The sequence below is a fragment of the Epinephelus lanceolatus genome, chromosome 13, assembly GCF_041903045.1.
Source record: "Epinephelus lanceolatus isolate andai-2023 chromosome 13, ASM4190304v1, whole genome shotgun sequence".
Taxonomy (NCBI): domain Eukaryota; kingdom Metazoa; phylum Chordata; class Actinopteri; order Perciformes; family Serranidae; genus Epinephelus; species Epinephelus lanceolatus.
The window spans coordinates 27,045,206-27,064,337 of NC_135746.1; the positions used below are offsets into that span (position 1 = coordinate 27,045,206).

At 41.0% G+C, this 19,132-nt stretch overlaps 2 protein-coding genes across 6 annotated transcripts; both read left to right on the forward strand.

Moving 5' to 3' along the window:
* Positions 1-455: 455 nt before the first annotated feature.
* nup43 (nucleoporin 43) lies at positions 456-5,718 on the forward strand. The gene is made up of 8 exons (XM_033648228.2): positions 456-688; positions 1,119-1,241; positions 1,591-1,668; positions 2,153-2,315; positions 2,462-2,597; positions 2,696-2,847; positions 2,977-3,093; positions 5,175-5,718. The coding sequence occupies exons 1-8, from the start codon at positions 569-571 to the stop codon at positions 5,402-5,404; spliced, it is 1,119 nt and encodes a 372-aa protein (XP_033504119.2). The 5' UTR covers positions 456-568; the 3' UTR covers positions 5,405-5,718.
* Positions 5,719-6,544: 826 nt separating this feature from the next.
* Positions 6,545-14,863, forward strand: lats1 (large tumor suppressor kinase 1). Of its 5 annotated transcripts, none has more exons than XM_033648910.2 (9): positions 6,545-6,705; positions 7,199-7,247; positions 7,528-7,983; positions 9,093-9,210; positions 9,883-11,342; positions 12,261-12,843; positions 13,185-13,367; positions 13,483-13,589; positions 13,672-14,863. In XM_033648910.2, exons 3-9 carry the CDS (start codon positions 7,636-7,638, stop codon positions 14,182-14,184), a joined length of 3,312 nt encoding a protein of 1,103 aa, XP_033504801.2. In that variant the 5' UTR covers positions 6,545-6,705; positions 7,199-7,247; positions 7,528-7,635; the 3' UTR covers positions 14,185-14,863. The 5 variants fall into 5 exon arrangements, 4 of the variants coding, with proteins under 4 accessions (XP_033504801.2, XP_033504802.2, XP_033504803.2 ...); XM_033648911.2 differs by having other exon boundaries at positions 6,566-6,705; positions 7,525-7,983; XM_033648912.2 differs by lacking the exon at positions 7,199-7,247 and having other exon boundaries at positions 6,573-6,705.
* Positions 14,864-19,132: the final 4,269 nt, after the last annotated feature.

The window sequence follows — 19,132 nt, forward strand, 5'->3', positions numbered from 1 at the left end:
GTGACCAAATCAACATGAAAAACAAACACTACAACAGAACATAAAAGCAATAAAACCCTATTTTAATAATAGTATAATAATACTGTGTAATAAAATAATGTTTCATGACAAGAAAGCCTATGGACTTGTGTAAAAAAAAAAAAAAGAAAAATACAAAAAAAGTTATTTGGGGAAATATTTTGTTTGTCATTAGCATCTCATCTTATATCAAGTTTACCTTTTTAATTCAACATACGCAATAAAATAGATTCATTGTGATGGTTTGGGTTTTTTAAAAACTTTTTTATTATTATTTATTTATTATTAATGTGTTTATTTTTCAGTCTTTGGTAAAGAATTCAAACACGGCTCAAATCTGACCCTCAAACACTACAGGTGTAGCTATCTAAACCCTTCTCTATGAAGGTTAATGGTAAACGGTCGCCCGATAACAAAGTTTGACCTCGTGGGGCCACCGTAGTTACGTACAAAGTAGCAGGCGCGTAAGCTCCTGCTTTCCCTATGAATGCTAAGCTAACACCGGCAGTAGTTATTTTAATTTAAAGCGTGTGAGACTGTCTCTGTTTCAATGGAGAGTATAAACGCTAAGTACGTGTCCCAGAAAATCAGTAAGACCAGATGGAGACCAGTATCACACTCGTCTCTGCAGCAACCAGATATCTTTGCGACTGGCTCGTGGGATAACGAGGTGGGCAAGTTGTCAGTTAATGTCATAAACGTTACACTAATACGAACCAAACCTCATCGAAAAAAGTATGAATTGTTTGTAGTTTTGCTTATCGGCGGGCTTACACGTATTGTAACTTTCAGTACACGACTTGACAAGTGTTATTAATAGTAAGGTGTCATTTCGGCATGCAGCCAGTGCATGAACAAATTAGATATTTGCTGTAGGGATGTCATGTTAAAGTAATATATTTATTAATAAAGCATAAAGCCTGAGCTACATGTCTGCTGATTCCCACCAGATCGAGAGACTAATATTTGATTAAAGATGTGTGGTTATAGAACTAACTGTTAGTTCGATCGTATTCTGCTTATGTCTTCTTTGATTCACATTGTTCTGATTAAAACGAGTTCAGATTGGGCCTACTTCACCCTTGGTGTGTCTCTTACAGGACAACAAGATTTCCTTTTGGTCCATTGGGAATCATGGAAGTTCTGGTATGGATGATGGATTTGAAGGAGACCCACAGCTTTTATGTGAACACAAGCATGATGGAGATGTTCTGGACCTACAAGTAAGACACTCAATGGGAATCCAAACCAATCTCCCAGCATATATGTGCTACTGAAGTAAAGCATATTAAAGTTTCTTCAGCTGTGCCTGTGATTTAAAATGGGCACTTGTAATTTAGGATTACACTGAACAAAATCATACTAAATTTGGTGCCTTGTTTTTATAATAGTACAAAATGATCAAATGAATTGTTCACTTTGATTGTATTTGTTGCACAGAACAAATTGAATGCATAGTACTTACATTTGTGTGCCAGAACAACATGATCTTATATTAAGAGTTATAAATATCAGATAAATATACTTCCTGTATAACATCAGGGCTGATTTCACCTCATTTTGTTTTTACAGTTTTTGGACCAAGACAGAATTGTCACAACATCATCAACTGGAGCAGTCACCATCTTCCGCCACCATCAAAACAATCAGGTACACACTGGCCGAGTTATGTCTTTCAGATCCACACATTTCACATACAGTAAGCTAAACCAGTCCAGATACAAATACAGCAAATACAGCTATTACTTTCACTTTGGCTGGCAAGCATGTTCACAAACACTCTGCATACTATACCTTTAATTCTGACTAGAAAGACTTTTGACTGTCTCTTGTCTAGAAATAACTGGGAGGTAGACTTGCTTAGCTTAACTATTGCCTTGTATTTCTGTGGCCATCTGCCTTTTGTGAAAAGCTTATAAGAGTTACAGATCATTATGTCCTCAGTTAAGTTATTTATTACTTTATAAGCCTTATATAACATGACTAAAGTCACAACAACAAACTAGAGAGTAGCTGCACAAATATGTTGCAGTTCAAGGAAGTGAATGTTGGACAAATGGCTCAACTGGATATATAACATACTTGTGGTTTGGTAAATATTCTAATTCTTAATTGTCTTCTGCCTTGACTGCAGACAATATCAGTTTCTCAGCGCTGGCCGAGAGCGCATCGTTACCCTTGTGACAATGCTCCCTGCACCGGTGTTGTGTGCAGCAGTCCTGAGATCGTTACAGTGGGTGAAGATGGCAAGATCATCGTCTTTAGAGCCGACCAGGAGGGAGTGATTCGAGTCATAGGTGAGCTTAAAATTTAGCTATCATGTCGCATTAACACACGCATAAAAGTACAGTTCTTGGTATATAATAGCATCTCCAGGTCAAGTGAGTTGAAAAGTATAATGTGACTAACGTGTTTATTTGTTTGTTTGTTTAACCATTGCTAGAGAATGCAGACAGCAGTACAATTCATGCTGTGACTTACCTGAGGACAACAGAGATCTTGACAGTGAACTCTATCGGCCAGCTCAAGCTGTGGGACCTCAGACAACAGAGCAACTCACCGTCCCAGATTCTCTCCCTGTAAGTTCTCCTAACATTAACGTTTCGAAACAGTGTTTATTTTTCTATTCTGCTCTTTGCTTGGTGCATTTTATATCTTAAAATTGTTTTATTCTCAGGTCAGGCGATAGAGTCCCTCTGCACTGTGTGGACAGACATCCCAACCAACAACACATTGTGGCCACAGGAAGCCAGGACGGCATGCTCTGTGTCTGGGATGTGAGACAAGGCAACACACCCTTCTCAATGATGGAGGCACACTCTGCTGAAAGTAAGATGTTATTGTGGGCAGATGAATCACTTTACCAATTAATCCTGACGTGGTCATTTAAAGGAAGATTTATATTTCTCTTTAGCAATGCTTGGTTTTCTAAATGTCTTTCTTTGTCTTTCTGTACAGTGTGGGAAGTCCACTTTCACCCAACCAACCCAGATCATCTGTTCACATGCTCAGAGGACGGTTCACTGCTGCACTGGGAGACCTTGAGACATTCAGACATGCCCTCCTTCTTACAAGGCAAGTGAGATGACTCTGTCTGTTATTCAGTTTAGTCAGCAGGAAAATGACAAACACTGTTTTAAAAAAAATGCTAGATGCAGCCAATAAACAGCATTTTACTGGAAAAAGAGACATAGTATAAAAGCAAATTTTTACCATCATACACTGACATTGTTCACCAGTTGTATAATGAAATGCAGGCTGATGGGAAATATGATGCATCTGGTCACCTAGAGCCCCTCTAGAATCATTCCTGGTCTTTCTTTCAAGGTTCTGACATGATGCTTGCATGCAGTGTTGTTAGACTGCGCTAAAGTGTGTCTGAAATTATTCTGTTTCTAATAGAGTGCTGCAGTGATGATGTTTTTTTGTAGGCCAGCCTGGTAGTTAATGTCACCCTGGTTCCCTTGACAAAAGCCTGCAGAAAATAAGAACACCAGTTTTATGATGTTTGAAGCCTAAATGCAATCACCAGAAGTAAAATGCTAAGGTTAGGCTATCAACAAATTACACAACAGTTGCTGTCTTCAATGTCGCCACTACAGCGAGGCTGGAAAGCCATGTTCAGCATGATGATGGTCTGTAGGCGCATTTAGCCACTTGTTGGCAGTCATCTTTTTAAGGTCCATTAAAGCTTCAAAGTTCACAAGTGAGGTATTTACTGATGTATTTTATGTGTTGATCACAAACAAAACCCATTAAAAAACCTATTGACAATGAGACATGGTATCCAGAGGTGCAAAAAATGCTAACTCATTCGGTGGTTTTAGAAATAATTCCTACAGCATCCCATTTGAAATAGATTAAATACAATGAACATATTTGGATGGTTATATCTGTTAAAGCGATAATGTTTAAAATATTGACATAATTTTAGAAATTCAGTGGTGGAATTTAATTAGGTACATTTACTGAAGTACTGTACTCAGAGGTCCAGTGTGTAGGATTTAGGGGCATCGCTTGGTAGAAATGGTATATATTATTTACAACTACATTTTTATTAGTTCATTATCACCTGAAAAGAATTGAAAATGTTTTTAGATGTTTAGCCAAAACACATTTCTCAAATAAAGACAGTCCAATTCTCCCATTTTCTGAGGAATATTGCTCCTTCAGAGAAAAAGTAATTTTTTCCATTATAAAGATCTCCTTGATTATGTCCATCCATTGTTTAAAGCTTGGAGGCTCAGGGCCTTGACATAAATAGGTATTTCCTTTTTTATAATTGAACATATATTTCTCCAAATATTTGATTTTGGACACGTCCAAAAAATGTGGGAGTGATTGGCATTCATGTGTCTGCACGTTCTCCAGCACTGCTGTTGTGACTGGAATAGTTTTCCTTTTAATGTGAGGATTGACAAAGAAGCTGATCAAGTTCTTCCAGGCAAATTCTCTCCATTTCTTGGAGCTTGTAGATGAGTGTTGTGTTTTCCACAGTGAACGCCAGTCTTCCTGAGATATGTCTCATTCTTTTTCAAATTGGGGTTTTTGTTACCTTAGAATGAGCCATTTATAAATACATACAGTGCAGGTCCTCTTCCACAGAGTCCGCAGTGTTTCTACAGTAGCTCAGAACGGACAAACCAAACACTGGCTCTAAGTAGGGCCACTCACGTTTTTTCGTTGGCCACTATAGTTCTCCTACACGCTTGACACACAGGAGAAGTTTCAGTTCTGCAACCTCACCACTAAATGCCTCTAAATCCTACACACTGGAGCTTTAAGTACAATTGTAAGATGTTAATATGTTAGTATTTCCAGTTCAGGCTGTCAGGAGTGACCTCTGGCCTCCTAAAACCCTGACGCAGTTATCAGATTTTATCTGCAAAAAGCTGCATCAAGAGTTGAAAATTGTACATGACAGCACAGTCATATGATAGAAACTGTAATCTTAATTATAGGGTATGTATGTATGTAATATGTCAGTCATACAAACCTGGCTTTTATCTTTGGGTTTGTCATAGCGACCACAAAAAGATTAAGTCAGCCAGTGTGACACAGATTACTAAGAGCTAAAATGTCACCACACTAATGAAACTATACACCAACATAATGTATAATACAGTTATCATAATGGTTTTACAATTATTTTCCAGGTGGCAGGAACAACAGCATGATATCTCGCAGTGCCATGGCCCCGGCCGGAGGGAACCAGTCCCTCATCAGCGCCTGGCTCAGCGGAGACTCCAGTAAAGGCCGTCTGGAGACGACTCACATGCTCCCCAGCCAGACGCTGTCTGTCAACAGTTTGGATGTACTTGGACAATGTCTCGTGTGTGGGACTGATGGAGAGGCCATTTTTGTCAACAGACAGGTCCCTGTTTAAAAGAGCTGTTAGTACACGGACAAGACGTGGATGAAGATCTGTTTATTTTGTGTTAGTTTCAGTCACAACAGAGGTTTTATTGTATCATTTGATCGCACAAGGTGCCCAAAATACTGTGCTCACAAGTGCACTTTGACATTTTGGCTTTACTTGTGTGTTTGTCTGTTAAATAATGTTGCATACACATTATATTTGTGCATTTCTGGATGGAGTCATCAGGTGAGCAAGGTTTATGTATCATTCCAAGCAGAGTATTTCAGCTCTTCAGTGTATGTTTTGAAACAAATGAATAATTAAATAAACCTTTACACAAATGTGTCATGAGTCCATTTACGTTTTTGTTCAAGGAAATATTCAAGGTAGGGCTCAGGGCTTTGTAGTTGTTGTTGTTTCCATTGCCCAAATTAAAACATTAAATCTTTACTGGTGATGTCCAGGAGCTACAGGTGGTCCAAAGGTGAAGTGAAGGATGATGGGAAAAGGTACAAACAAACAAACAAACAAAAAAAAAAATCAAGCTTCATCCGGGAAATTTAGGTAAAGTCTCCCAATCTTCACCTAACAGCTCTCTAATTGTGCTTCCGGTGTGTCATTGAAAATAAAGATCTGACATGATGTGAAAAACAAATTTGACATGCAATCTCGGTTAAATGGCGCTGATTGTGACTGAGATGATCCTGTTCAAAATAAAAATCAATTAATGCTTTTTTAAAACCATTTTTTGCACTTTTGTTGTTTTTTTTATTTGTGTGGATTGCAACTAATAATTACGTGTTACAGAGTGACATTATTTATGGATGTCTATGATTGTGCACAGCTGTTTTATGTATGATTTTTTTTAATGTGATTTGAACAGGATATGTCGTTTCTATATGTAGAATGAACTTGAACAGATGAATATGAGCCTTCTACAAATAATTAGCCTTCTTAAAATAGTAAGCATGCAGCCACAGCACGAGTGTTAGTCGTTTAAATTTATAAGACTGGTTTAAAAATTAGCGTATCTTAAAGATAGTTGTGTTTTTGTTTGCAGGATTTAAATAGGTCCTTAAACTAAAAGACTTTTATTGTGAAATCTTCACTCACCGGAAGTGCGTTACGTTTCTTCTTCGTGTCTTGTTGCTGTTGTACTTGTCATTCAGACATCCCAGGAATTCAACGCGACTAGGAACAAGCCAGCTTGTCACAACAAGGACATTTTAAGTTAAAATCGCGTCCTTGTCGCCGAAAAAGGGTCAAGGAAATATCGTTCGTTGTCAAAATAGGACAAGTATCGAGGAAAGCGGCGGCTACTGTCACTGGTAAGTTGTTATCCGCGGCTAACTGCTAACTAACTGTTGCCAGTTGTGTTCCGAGCTAGCAGCTATTAGCCTAGCAGCAAATGGATGCCTTTAACACACAGGCCGCGGAGGAACTGCTGCGCCGTTTGGTTTTATGCAAAGTGCAAATGTGATAACCCCAGTTGCAGCTCATTTGTCGCTATGTGTTGGAGATATTCAGGCGAAAGTGACAAATAACTTCATCGGTTAATTTTACAAGACTTAATTAGTGTTCACGTAGCGCTCTGTTAGCCTGAGCTGCTAACGACGCTAGCAAGTGGACGGGCTCTTGTTTTGTGAAGGAATAATTTTTCTTGTGAGGCACGTTTCAATACCTCCAGACTTTGAACGACGAGTTTGGCTTAAAGTTAAATGGTCGTCAAATCTTTTTCAGCTATGGGTTCATATTAACCCCTAAATCTGACAGTCTGCTTCATAATAATAAGACATACTTTGTTGTCATCCATCTCTACAGTGCAGTGTGGTACATAGAGGAGGACACAAACCATTAACGACAAGACAAGGTACAAACATAAAGTATAATAACAAACCTTGAGTGCAATAACAGAAAAAATATAAATGTAAGTAGTGTAAAATTAAATACAGGTAGTGTACATAAATATAAAGTGATAGTGATCTAATAATAGAGTCTAATAATAATAGTAATCTGAAGTAATCTTCACATAGCTAATGTTTATCTGACAGCATCAGGTAATTAGTACTTTCTAAATCCGTTTTGCCCAACCTGTTTGGTAACATGGCATGTGTCCTGGATGCTTTCTCACAACACATTTCTTTCAGCAGCATGCAAATGTGAAAGCAGACATCAGAGACACCTGCTACCCTGTGCTGCAACCCTGGACTGAGTGACATCCTCTTCATCCCCTTCATCGTCATCATACATGCTCTTACATGAAGAGAGGGGAGAAACCCGAAGGATACAGACAGATGAGACCCAAAACTTTCCCCACCAGCAACTACAGTGGCAACAGCCAACAGATGCTGCAGGAAATACGGAACAGCCTGCGCAACTTGTCCAAACCCTCGGACCCACCTAAAGTGGACATCGGAGGAGCTGGAAAAATGCCTCCGGAGGACCCGAGGCAACAGGGGCGCAGCAGCAACCCCAAACACCCCTATCACAAGGCCTTACAGGAGATCCGCAAATCCTTGTTGCCTTTTGCCAACGAGCCCAGCACTTCAGGCCCTGAGGTGAACAAACACATGTTGCTGGAACCCCCCTGCGCTGGCTTTGACGAGGTGAGATGTTTCCGTGTTTTATTTGTCACAGAAACAGGTTGTTGTGAAAGACTGTGCAGGAATTTCATTCTGAACATAACTCTGTAATAGAGAATAATCACTCGGTGCACTTAGTTTACCGGAGAATTATTTGAAAAATGAAAAGTATGCAAAGTGGAATGACGAGCCTGTGTGGGTGACAATGCGAAGGTAGTTTTTCAGTTGGCAGTTGCCACTTGTTTTGAGACAGTGTGTGCAGTCCAGGTATGAAGAGGTGCAGAATGCAGTGCAGTGCAGTATGTAGTTGTAAGTTAGTGTAAGAATTAAACTGTTTGGGAAAGAAACAGTCCTTTTTCAGAGTTGCAACAATTAATCATTTATTTAATTAGTTTAGTTATTCTGCAGTAGTGTTGTCAGAGTTATTAATTGATTGATGCATATCAAATCTGAATATTTGAAACAGTTTCAATACTCATTTTCCATAGTACAGATACTCCCGTACCTGCTGTGTTTTCTCACTTTCTCATGTTGTTAATGTTTACTAAAATCAATCTGTTGATCTGTGCCACCAACCAAAAAGAAAAGTTGTCTTTCTTATGTTATAGTCTTGTTATTTTTATGTTTTGATTTAAAAAAAAAAATTAGATTTTAAAGAAAATATAATCTAATATTGATATTTTTCAAGATATTGTATTAAAGTTGGAATTAAAGCATCATGACAATACTGTTCTGCAACTGTTTTGGTGATTGATGAGGTTTTTTTAATAAGCAAAACCTTCAAACATTATCCAATTACAGCTTCTACAATGTAAGGATTTGCTGCTTTTTTCTGTTTTATATTATTCTAAACTTAATTCCTTTGGACCGTTGGATGGATAAAATAGGGCCTTGGAAATTGCCATGAACATTTTTCCGAGCTTTCTGACATTATAGACTGCATGATTAATTAACTAATCAAGAAATAATGTGCAGATTAATCAGTAATGACTAATTGTTTGCACCTTTAGTTCACATATATGGCTTTTGAAGAGTGTAATTATGTATGAACTGTTAAGCAAAGTAATCAGTTCATCTGCATCTTGTCACACAAACTGCTAAATTATATATATATTTTTTTTCCTTGTAAACAGAGCAACAGTCGCAGTATGGGGGCAGTTATAGACTACACGGGTAAGGTGAGCTACCAGGACCCCATGAGAGAACAGATGGCTGTTGCCAACCCTAACACTACAGGCTTAAAAGCCCCAGGTACGTAACTGTCTGCTGGGACTAAACACCAGGTTTCATCTTTTATTTTCCAGCCAGGCATGCTCATTCAGCCTTGATATTGTTCGCAGGATTTGGGACATTGGCTTGGAAAAAAAAGACAATGCATGATGATATAAAGAGAATGAGTTACTGCATCACATAATGGAAGAGGTTGACTGGAAGTTAGGTTTTTGTTATCATACATAATGACGGTAGTAGTAGTGCATTCAAGGAAAGACATGTAATGTGATATGTTAGTATGGTATAAACAAGTATTTTTTGGAGTTATACATCTTTATTAAGGTGTACAAAAACAAAACTGGATGTAAAGAAATATTCATGTTGAGTGTATGTGAAGACAAGCCATGTTATACAGCCTTGGGCCTCGTAGTTTTAGCTATCATTCATATTGGATTTAATAACATTGTATGTACCAAGTTAATTAGCATCTTAGAGGCTTGTGGGGCAAGAGAGCACACTGTTGCTATGTGTGAATGCAAATGTACATATGTCACACAGTGTAACTGTTCAGCTGTGACAATTATTTAGATCTATTTCTTTTAGTCCCAGTTTCAGACAGATATTTTTAATTATTTCAGCTACAAGGATGTAGTGCCACAAGTGCTACAAGTACTTGATTGTATTTTTTTGTGTGTGTGTGTGTGTCGATAGGACCTTCTCATATCCAGCAGGCTGTGCTAAGGCGGCCGAGCTGGAAAGGCTCTAAGGAGTCTTTGGCTCCTCGACATGTTCCTCTCATGGTGGATGGAATGATGTACCGCTCAGACAGCCCCGGACCACCTCCGGCCTTCCCACAGGGTCACCCCGCTAACAGCCAGAGAGTCAATCCTCCACTGCCGCCTCAGGTGCGCAGTGTTACACCTCCACCAAACCGCGGTGCCATGCCTCCCACATCGTCCTGGGACAGCAACCCATCAACCAAGCGCTACTCCGGCAACATGGACTACCTTGTGCCTCGTATCTCTCCAGTACCCCAGGGGAACTGGCCTGATGGGTACCAGTCGTCAGCGCCTCAGAATCAGCGTGGGATCAGCCCAGTGCCTGTTGGCCACCAGCCCATCATAATGCAGAGCTCTGGGGGGAATAAGTTCACCTTTCCCCCCAGCTGGTCTCAGAATGGCTCCCCTCAGTCTGACTACATGACGGGGAGCAGCAGACAGCCTCCTCCTCCGTACCCGGTTAACCAGAGCAGCCGGCACAGTCCCACTGACCAGCAGATGCAGTCAGGAGGACCTGCATCCTCTCCCTCTTATGTCAATGGTGGAAACATCCCTCAGTCCATGATGGTTCCCAACCGGAACAGTCACAACCTTGACATGTACAACCTAGGTCCTCCTCAGTCCTGGTCCCAGGCTCCTCTGAACCCCAACCAGTCCCAATCTTCCTCTGGCAACAGCAGCAACCAGGATCTGTCCCCATCTTGGCAGCACAACGTGCCGGTGCGCTCTAATTCCTTCAACAACCACCAGCTAAACAGCAGACAGGCCCACCAATCCAGTTCCCAGCCCTCTGCCACCACGGTCACCGCCATCACCCAGGCTCCCATCCTGCAGCCAGTCAAAAGCATGCGTGTCCAGAAGCCCGAGTTACACACTGCTGTTGCTCCCACACACCCTCCGTGGATGCAGCAGCCTCCACCGCCTCCAGCTGCACCTGCTTACCCAGAACCCCCAGCCCCTGTGCCTCAGATTCCCATTGTAGCAGAAGTCCCCAGCTACCAGGGCCCCCCTCCACCCTATCCTAAGCATCTCCTTCAGCAGCAGGCTGCACCCTGCCCCCCTGCCTACGATCCAGGGGCCAATAAGCTTGGCACAGGCAGAGAGGAGCCCGCCGAGGAGGAGAGCGGCGGCGGTGACAGCTCCCGAGACAAGACGACGGAAAGCCCTGAAAGCACGGCAGCGATGGAGAAGGAGAAGAAGCAAATCACGACATCGCCTGTTCCTGTCCGCCGCAACAAGAAAGACGAAGAGCGGAGAGGGGAGTCTGGAAGAATCGCACTGTACTCTCCCCAGGCCTTTAAGTTCTTCATGGAGCAGCATGTGGAGAACATCCTAAAGAACCATCAGCAGAGGATTAGGAGAAGAAAACAGCTGGAAAGTGAGATGCAAAGGGTGAGAACATCAACAAGCGTAGTTACATAATTTTCTTAATGAATTCATTGTAGTTATAAATGAATCAATTTCACTTTCTGCTATTTGGGAATACCTTTCTCACTTTCCGAACTTCCTTCCCTGCTATCTTGTCATCACAGTATTATGTATGTCTTTTTCATGCCGTTCTGTTTTTCTTAGCTGTTCTTTCTCTTCTTTTCTCTCCTTGCTGTCACTAACAGCTGATGTAAAAAGGTAAAGGTATCTCTGCTGTCCTGTGACACAGAATAGTCCACTCACGTCAGTTATACAAGTAAGCTGTTGTTGAGAGTTGTATTTTGAATGTCTTACATGCAGCATGTCGGCCCCAGTGGCTGAAGGAAATGCATGCCACTCCATCGCGCTCATGTCACAGCTCGTGCATCTTTGTTTTGGATTAAAGTCATGATTAACACAGTATGTTTGCACTTAGGGTGGGCGATTGACGCAAAACAGTAAGACTACAAGTTTCCTCGGAGCAATTATTTGAGTTCGAGTTTCTGTATTCCCATCATCATCATCAACATCACACACTCCTCTGTGTCTGTCCAAACCGGGTTATCATGTGGCAGCTGGATTCACGAGATCATGCGTTAATCACAAGATCACGTGAGAATCCAGCCCTGATTTGCCACTTAGCCTGCCCTCAATAGCTCCTGTGGTAGAAATGGTATTGCCAAATATATACAAGTGGACACATTTCTATGAAGCATGGTGTATACGTCATATCGCCCAACCCTTGCACTTATTTAAATGCATTTTGCACTGGTTTTCTTAAGTTGATTCCCTTGATGCCAGTTTAAACTAACCAGGACTACATGTGTGTTTTTATGTGACGTTAGTGAGCCATTTTGAGATCATGTGGGCCATGAAGTCACTTTGAATCTGTCCTGTGCTCAGGTGGGTTTGTCTTCAGAAGCTCAGGAGCAGATGCGCATGATGCTCTGCCAGAAGGAGTCCAACTACATCCGGCTAAAGCGAGCCAAGATGGACAAATCCATGTTCAAACGAATCAAGACCCTCGGAATCGGAGCCTTCGGCGAGGTGTGCTTGGCCAGGAAAGAGGACACCGGAGCGCTGTACGCCATGAAGACGCTCCGCAAGAAGGACGTGCTGCTGAGGAACCAGGTGGCCCACGTCAAGGCCGAGAGAGACATCCTGGCCGAGGCCGACAATGAGTGGGTCGTGCGTCTCTACTACTCTTTCCAAGACAGGGACAACCTATACTTCGTCATGGAGTACATCCCCGGAGGAGACATGATGAGCCTTCTCATCCGGCTCGGCATCTTCAGAGAAGAGCTGGCCCAGTTCTATATCGCAGAGCTCACCTGCGCTGTGGAGAGCGTCCACAAGATGGGCTTCATCCACCGAGACATCAAGCCTGACAACATCCTCATAGACCGGGACGGACACATAAAGCTGACGGACTTCGGCCTTTGCACTGGCTTCCGCTGGACGCACGACTCCAAGTATTACCAGAGTGGTGGGTGTCACTTTTTTTAATATCTAACAGTTCAACCAAAATATTAATTCCTGTTCTGATCTATAGAAAAGCCTGTATTGAACCGATGGACTAAACATTAATAGTGCAGACCAACGGCTTTGTTTAATTGGTTTGGAGCTCCAACCTGCCAAGAATAAATTTCTCTGCACCTGAACTTTCTGCTTGAAAGTTATAAGATATTTAACTATTGTCAGTTTTAGTCCTAAAACCAACTATTGCCTTTAAGAAAACCAGATTCTTGGTTCACTTTACCAGACACACTGAGACACAGGTACCTGGCAGCTAATCAGTGAGTGATGTACTGTGTGGTGTTTCTCCAGGTGACCATGTGAGGCAGGACAGCATGGACTTTAGTAAGGAATGGGAAGACCCGGCTAACTGCCGCTGTACAGACCGCCTGAAGCCTCTGGAGAGGAGAAAGGCCCGGCAACACCAGCGGTGTTTGGCACATTCACTGGTGGGGACGCCAAACTATATAGCACCAGAAGTGCTGCTCCGAACAGGTACAGTGGACCACAGCTCGAGGATATACTGTGGAACTGACTTTTAATTTTTCAAGCTTTAAAACTTTCCTAAGAGATGTTGTTGCAGTGTAAACATGTCTTTTATCTCCTCCAGGATACACCCAGCTCTGTGATTGGTGGAGTGTTGGTGTCATCTTGTATGAGATGGTTGTCGGACAGCCTCCCTTCCTAGCGACCACGCCCCTGGAGACACAGATGAAGGTATGTGAAGCACCCGCCGTGAAACGTAATGCCTCTATAGACCACATTGTTTCTTATTGTCATCCCCGCTTTCGAACACCAGGTGATAAACTGGAAGAGCATGCTGCACATTCCCCCACCAGCCAAGCTCAGCCCCGAGGCGTCGGACCTCATCGTCAAATTGTGCCGCAGCCCCGAGGACCGCCTCGGCAAGAACGGCGCAGACGAAATCAAAGCTCATCCTTTCTTCAGGACCATCGACTTCTCCAGCGACCTGCGGCAGCAGGCGGCGCCGTACGTCCCCACCATCGCTCACTCCACAGACACCTCTAACTTCGACCCCGTGGACCCGGATAAACTCTGGAGCAGCGACAGTGACGGCGAGGACAACCTCAACGACACCCTCAACGGCTGGTTCCGCAACGGCAAGCACCCCGAGCATGCCTTCTACGAGTTCACCTTCCGCCGCTTCTTCGACGACAACGGCCACCCGTACAGCTGCCCCAAACCCATCGAGTACGAGGGTTACAACGGGGACGAGGCGGACTCAGAGGGCTCGGTGCAGGAGGCGGCGGGTAGTTCAGCGACTCAGGGCCGAGACCTGGTCTACGTGTAGCACCTGGGTCCAGCTGAGCTGTTTGTACATAACAAGTTTGTGGAGGTTGTTTGTGTGTGTGTGAGAAGGGGAACGCAACGGTACGGCGTTTAAATCCTCCAACATAGGAAAGTATGTTTGTAGGAGCAGTCAGAATGCTCTGCAGCACATTAACAGACTTTGATATCGAAACTCTAAGAGCCTGTTTACATCTGGTACTAACATGCTTAACAGTGATCCTAGCACTTTTGATCAGATCACTCAATACGCATGTTGATGCCAGATATGTTCACACTACAAATTAAAGGAATAGTTTGGCATTTTGGGAAACATGCATATTAATTTTCTTGCTAAGAGTTACAGACTCTCAGACAGATTCGACTCCCATGTTTGTACGATAAATATGAAGCTACAGCGAGCAGGGAGGTTCTGCTAGGTAGATTTTTTTACCTTTGGACAGAGCCAGGCTAATTGTTTTCCCTCGCTTCCAGTGTTTATGCTAAGCTAAGCTAACTAGCCGTTAGCTCCAGCTTCATATTGACCAGAGCTGTATCGATAGACTCGTCTGACTCTGCAAATGAGCATGTTTTCCCAAAATATCTCCTTCAACATGTAAAAGGTACATTATACGATGTTTGCTGCCAGAGGAACAGAAAGCAGAATAAAATCAGGTGCTCTCTCTTCGACAACTTACCGCAAACTCCCCTTAAAGCCTTAATTTATTTAAGAAAGTTGTAACTGGTGACGCTAGTGTAGATGCTGTTTGAGTGTGGGAATTTTTTGTCGTTGGAATTACATTTATCGGTTAAAAAGAAAAAATTGTCTTAATTTATATTTTAATGTCTGTTGCAATTGGGGATTTAGTGTCGTGACTCATAGAAATTTGCAGGGATAAATTGCTCTAATTATTCATTGCTGTGCCTTTTTGATTTTTTTTTTTTTTTTTTTTTTTTTTTTTTAAATCTTTCACCAAATATAAAGAGGGTTAATAATCAGACTGGCATTTAAAAAAAATGAGAGTAGCAGTAGCTGATTGAACTACAGTAGGTTTTTGTTTTATTTTTCTAATTTATACCTAAAAATGTATTTATAAATTAACTTGTATACAGTTGATGTAAATATTTTTCTTCTCCCTGTCGGCTGATTTTTTGTTTTCTTAGGGCAGGCCCTCATCAGTGTCCACTACTGCTGCCTTCTGTTGTGATGTCGTGTGCTTTTCAGTTTCTCATACACCCCGAAATACCTACAAACACTAACTCACAGGACTCTGAATAGATTTAATTATATTTGTTTAACTAAACTTCTTACAACGCCATTCAGACTTCATGCTCGTCTCTCAACCAAAGCACTAAATAGGTGGGTTTTAATTTTTATTTTTTGCAACAACCCACATGTAGAAAATATCGATCACAAGACTGTGAAATGAGTTTGTGTCATTATTAACACTATCAACCAGCTTCTAGGCACCTCACCACTTCATGTAGCACTCATCCCACTCTTATAGCGTAAAACCCAGTTCCTGTCTTACTTCCTGTCTTCCAGATCACTACAGCTGACTGTTGTGTTGACTTTATCATGTTTCTGTACTGATTTTAAAATAAGAAAAACTGGATCGATGGACTGACGGTGGAGAGAGATGCTCTCCATCACATATCACGATGACTTTGTAACCCGCTGTACTTTTTCTTTGTGTTTAGGAAAAGATCTCTGAATGTAGTTATGGACTTCATGGTGACCACTGGCATTCTGCACTGGTTTTGTGTTTTCATTGTAAGTGAGAGAATTTTATTTTTGTGTACATTGTTGCTCCGGCAGGTTGGGTACAGGGGAGAGGGTGATAAATAAAGAATGTAAAGAGCAAAACATGTTTCTATGCACACCAACCGTGTCGTATTATTAGTAGTATTATAACAGACGGCTGGACTGGGGATTTAAATTGGGGCTGCAACTGAAGTATTTTCATTTTCTATTATTCCAAAAAATGTATGGCTGCAACTAATGATTATTTTCTCTATGAATCAATTAGTTTGGTCTATAAAATGTCCAAAAAATGGTGAAAAATGTTGATCAAAGTTCAAGATTATGTCCTCAAATGTCTTGATTCGTCCACAACCTAAAAATATTGAGTTTGGAGGCGGAAAGATACCAGAAAATATTTACATTTAAGAACCTAGAATCAAATATTTTTTTGCTTAAAAAAATTACTGGCAATTACTTTAATAGTCAACAACTAAACGATTAATCTTTGCAGCTCAAAAAGAATTACAGAAGCCTAAGATAATACCTTTAAATGTCTTATGTTGGAGCAATGGTGCAAAACACCACAAAAACATTTAGTTTCATATCATGTAAGACAAAGCGGCAAAGTCTCACGGCAGTCTTTTTTCATGGACGACACTTTGACTCGTCACAGTAGGAAAAGCACAGGTGTAAATAATCACATTAATGATGGCTGAATTCCATTTAGCTGCTTTGATTTTAGGTCTCTGTCACTCTCAGAAGAGCACTTGAACACAACACGGCCATTGTTTGTGTCATTAGTGACACCTGTGCTTTCCCTCCTATGACTGTCTGCTGTGAGAAAGGTCACTGAAAAGATGGAACTGAGGAGTGTTTTACATTTTTACTTAAAAATAAAAGATTTCTTGAATTATTGATCATTTATTGAAATAGCTAGAAATTAAATCAAGATGGATTTTGTTAGGTAAATCACTGGTTCCCAACCTGGATGGCCCGACCCCTACTAAGGGTCACCAAAGCTTCATGAGGGATCACGAGACCCAATTGATTTTTTGGTGTAAGAAAACCTAAATTATATATAATCTGTATGTATATATCTCAGTATTGCATTCATTTCTGTTGAAAGAAATAATAATTGAAATCATTATTTCTAAAGCTGAGATTCTCATTTAACATAAAAACCTTAAAAAATACCCATAAAAGAGTACTGTGAAGACCTCTCATCGAATACAAACTTCCTACTGTCAGTGTGTCCACCACTTGTACAGTTTTTCATCAGTTCTGTACTGTTATTGTTATGCATTAAATCCATAAAATGTCACCTAAACGAGATGAAAGGCTGGGAACCACTGAGGTAAATGTTCAAGTAGCACCAAACATTCCTGGTAAGAAAACTGTTTTCATATTTTGTGTGTATAAATCATTAATGTACGCTTACTAAAATCAAACACTAATTCAATCACTGCAGTGTAGACAGATTGAGCAGAGCTGGCTTCTCTGTTCATACCTTGGTGACACAACTAATCACACTTACCTAATCTTAAAATCACCACTTAATGCTCTGGAAATTTGGTTGATATATCATGTTTTAAGGCTCTGAAGTATCAAAGGTGTTAAATTATAGATGCAGATACCCATGTTGTTAGAGGGGACTTACTTACTGCTATAAAAAGGGAAAACAAGTGTATTTAGATTCCACTAAATAGGCCCCGCGAGATAATTGGGGCATTAATTAAAGAAAGCTCTGTATTACCCTTCAGAAAAAAACACCTTTGTGAATGAGTCATTGGTCAGTTATTAGGTAAAACATACGAGTAACTTCCTGGATACTGCAACCATGAGAGGCAATAATGTTGTCATAGAGATAAGAGAATTTGTTCAACATGAAATGACTGGCTAACAATGTGTTCACAACTTGAATATTAGAACAGCTAAAGGCTCTTTGTATGACCTGTAGCCACCAGAGGGCGCCACACAAAGACAGGTTAATTTATCCTGTCAGTGGACACCTACTGTATATAAACACCAATGCACCATCCTGTGTCCCAATACTTAGGTCCTATTGGACACATCAGTATATTATAAATATGTGTATCTTCTAATGTTGAACATTTTCCAAAGATGTACTGTATAACCCCATCCTCTCCTCATATATATATTTTTTAGTTTCTCCAGCCTGACAAATACAAGTTTCCTGACACAGATTGTACTGGTCACTCTACTGTTTACAGCTGATTGTTGTACAGACAGTTGAGCAAAGTCCCAACATGGTTTTGTTGTTTTTAACTTCTGTATAATTTTACTTACAGATAAACTCGTTTTCTTTCCCTCCTGGTTTACCCTAAACCAGGTGATGATCTGACCCTGAGGCAATGCAAATTTTTCTACCTGACAAACATGTTACAGTATTCTTCGTCTGCTTTAAATAAGAGCAAAGAGGATTAAAGGTACAACATTAAAATAAGTTCCTCTTGAGACCCATCTGTTCAACACTATTAGACTTTTTTTATCTGGAAACATTTTTCTCTGGTGTATCAGTGGTTTTCCACAGAGCTGCCCCGAACAGCATGACGAGACTCCATTTTCACCATATTAGTAACTCTCAATTTCTCATACTCAACCACGTCACTGATGATAAACTAAAACTGAATTTGCACAAAAAGCCAAGTCAGTCTGATTATCAGGCTGGACAAGCACTGTTGTAATTAATGATTAATGACATTAATACTGGCTGCACTCCACTATTGCCAGTCTGTGCCAGGGTCCTGGGTGCTCATGCCAGCTCACTGCTACGGCTTATTCTGACACCTACAATGCAAGGGACCCATTATTATTTATTGATTACACCTGTGCTGTTCCACCTATGTTAAGTCAAAATGTCTGCGGTGAAAAAGTCCAAGTCGCTGGATGTTTCTGAGTCGATTTTTCAAGTCAAAGATCAGCAAATGTTTCAAACTGTGACCTGAAAATCAGCAGAAGAGTCCAAGTACAAGGACGATACTGAGGACCAGGAACCAGTTGCACAAAACACCTTAAATTTTCTCCTTAAGCATGACACCTAATTTCTCCTTAGCTGAGGGACTTACACAGTTGCACAGAATCCCTTAAAAGGTTTCCTTAGTTAGGGAAAAATGTTAACTCACTCACTGCCTTGAAAGATATTCCACAGCAGTTATAGTTTCCATGGAGATTGTTTGTTTGCTTGGACTCATGCTTGTGATGCCTGTTA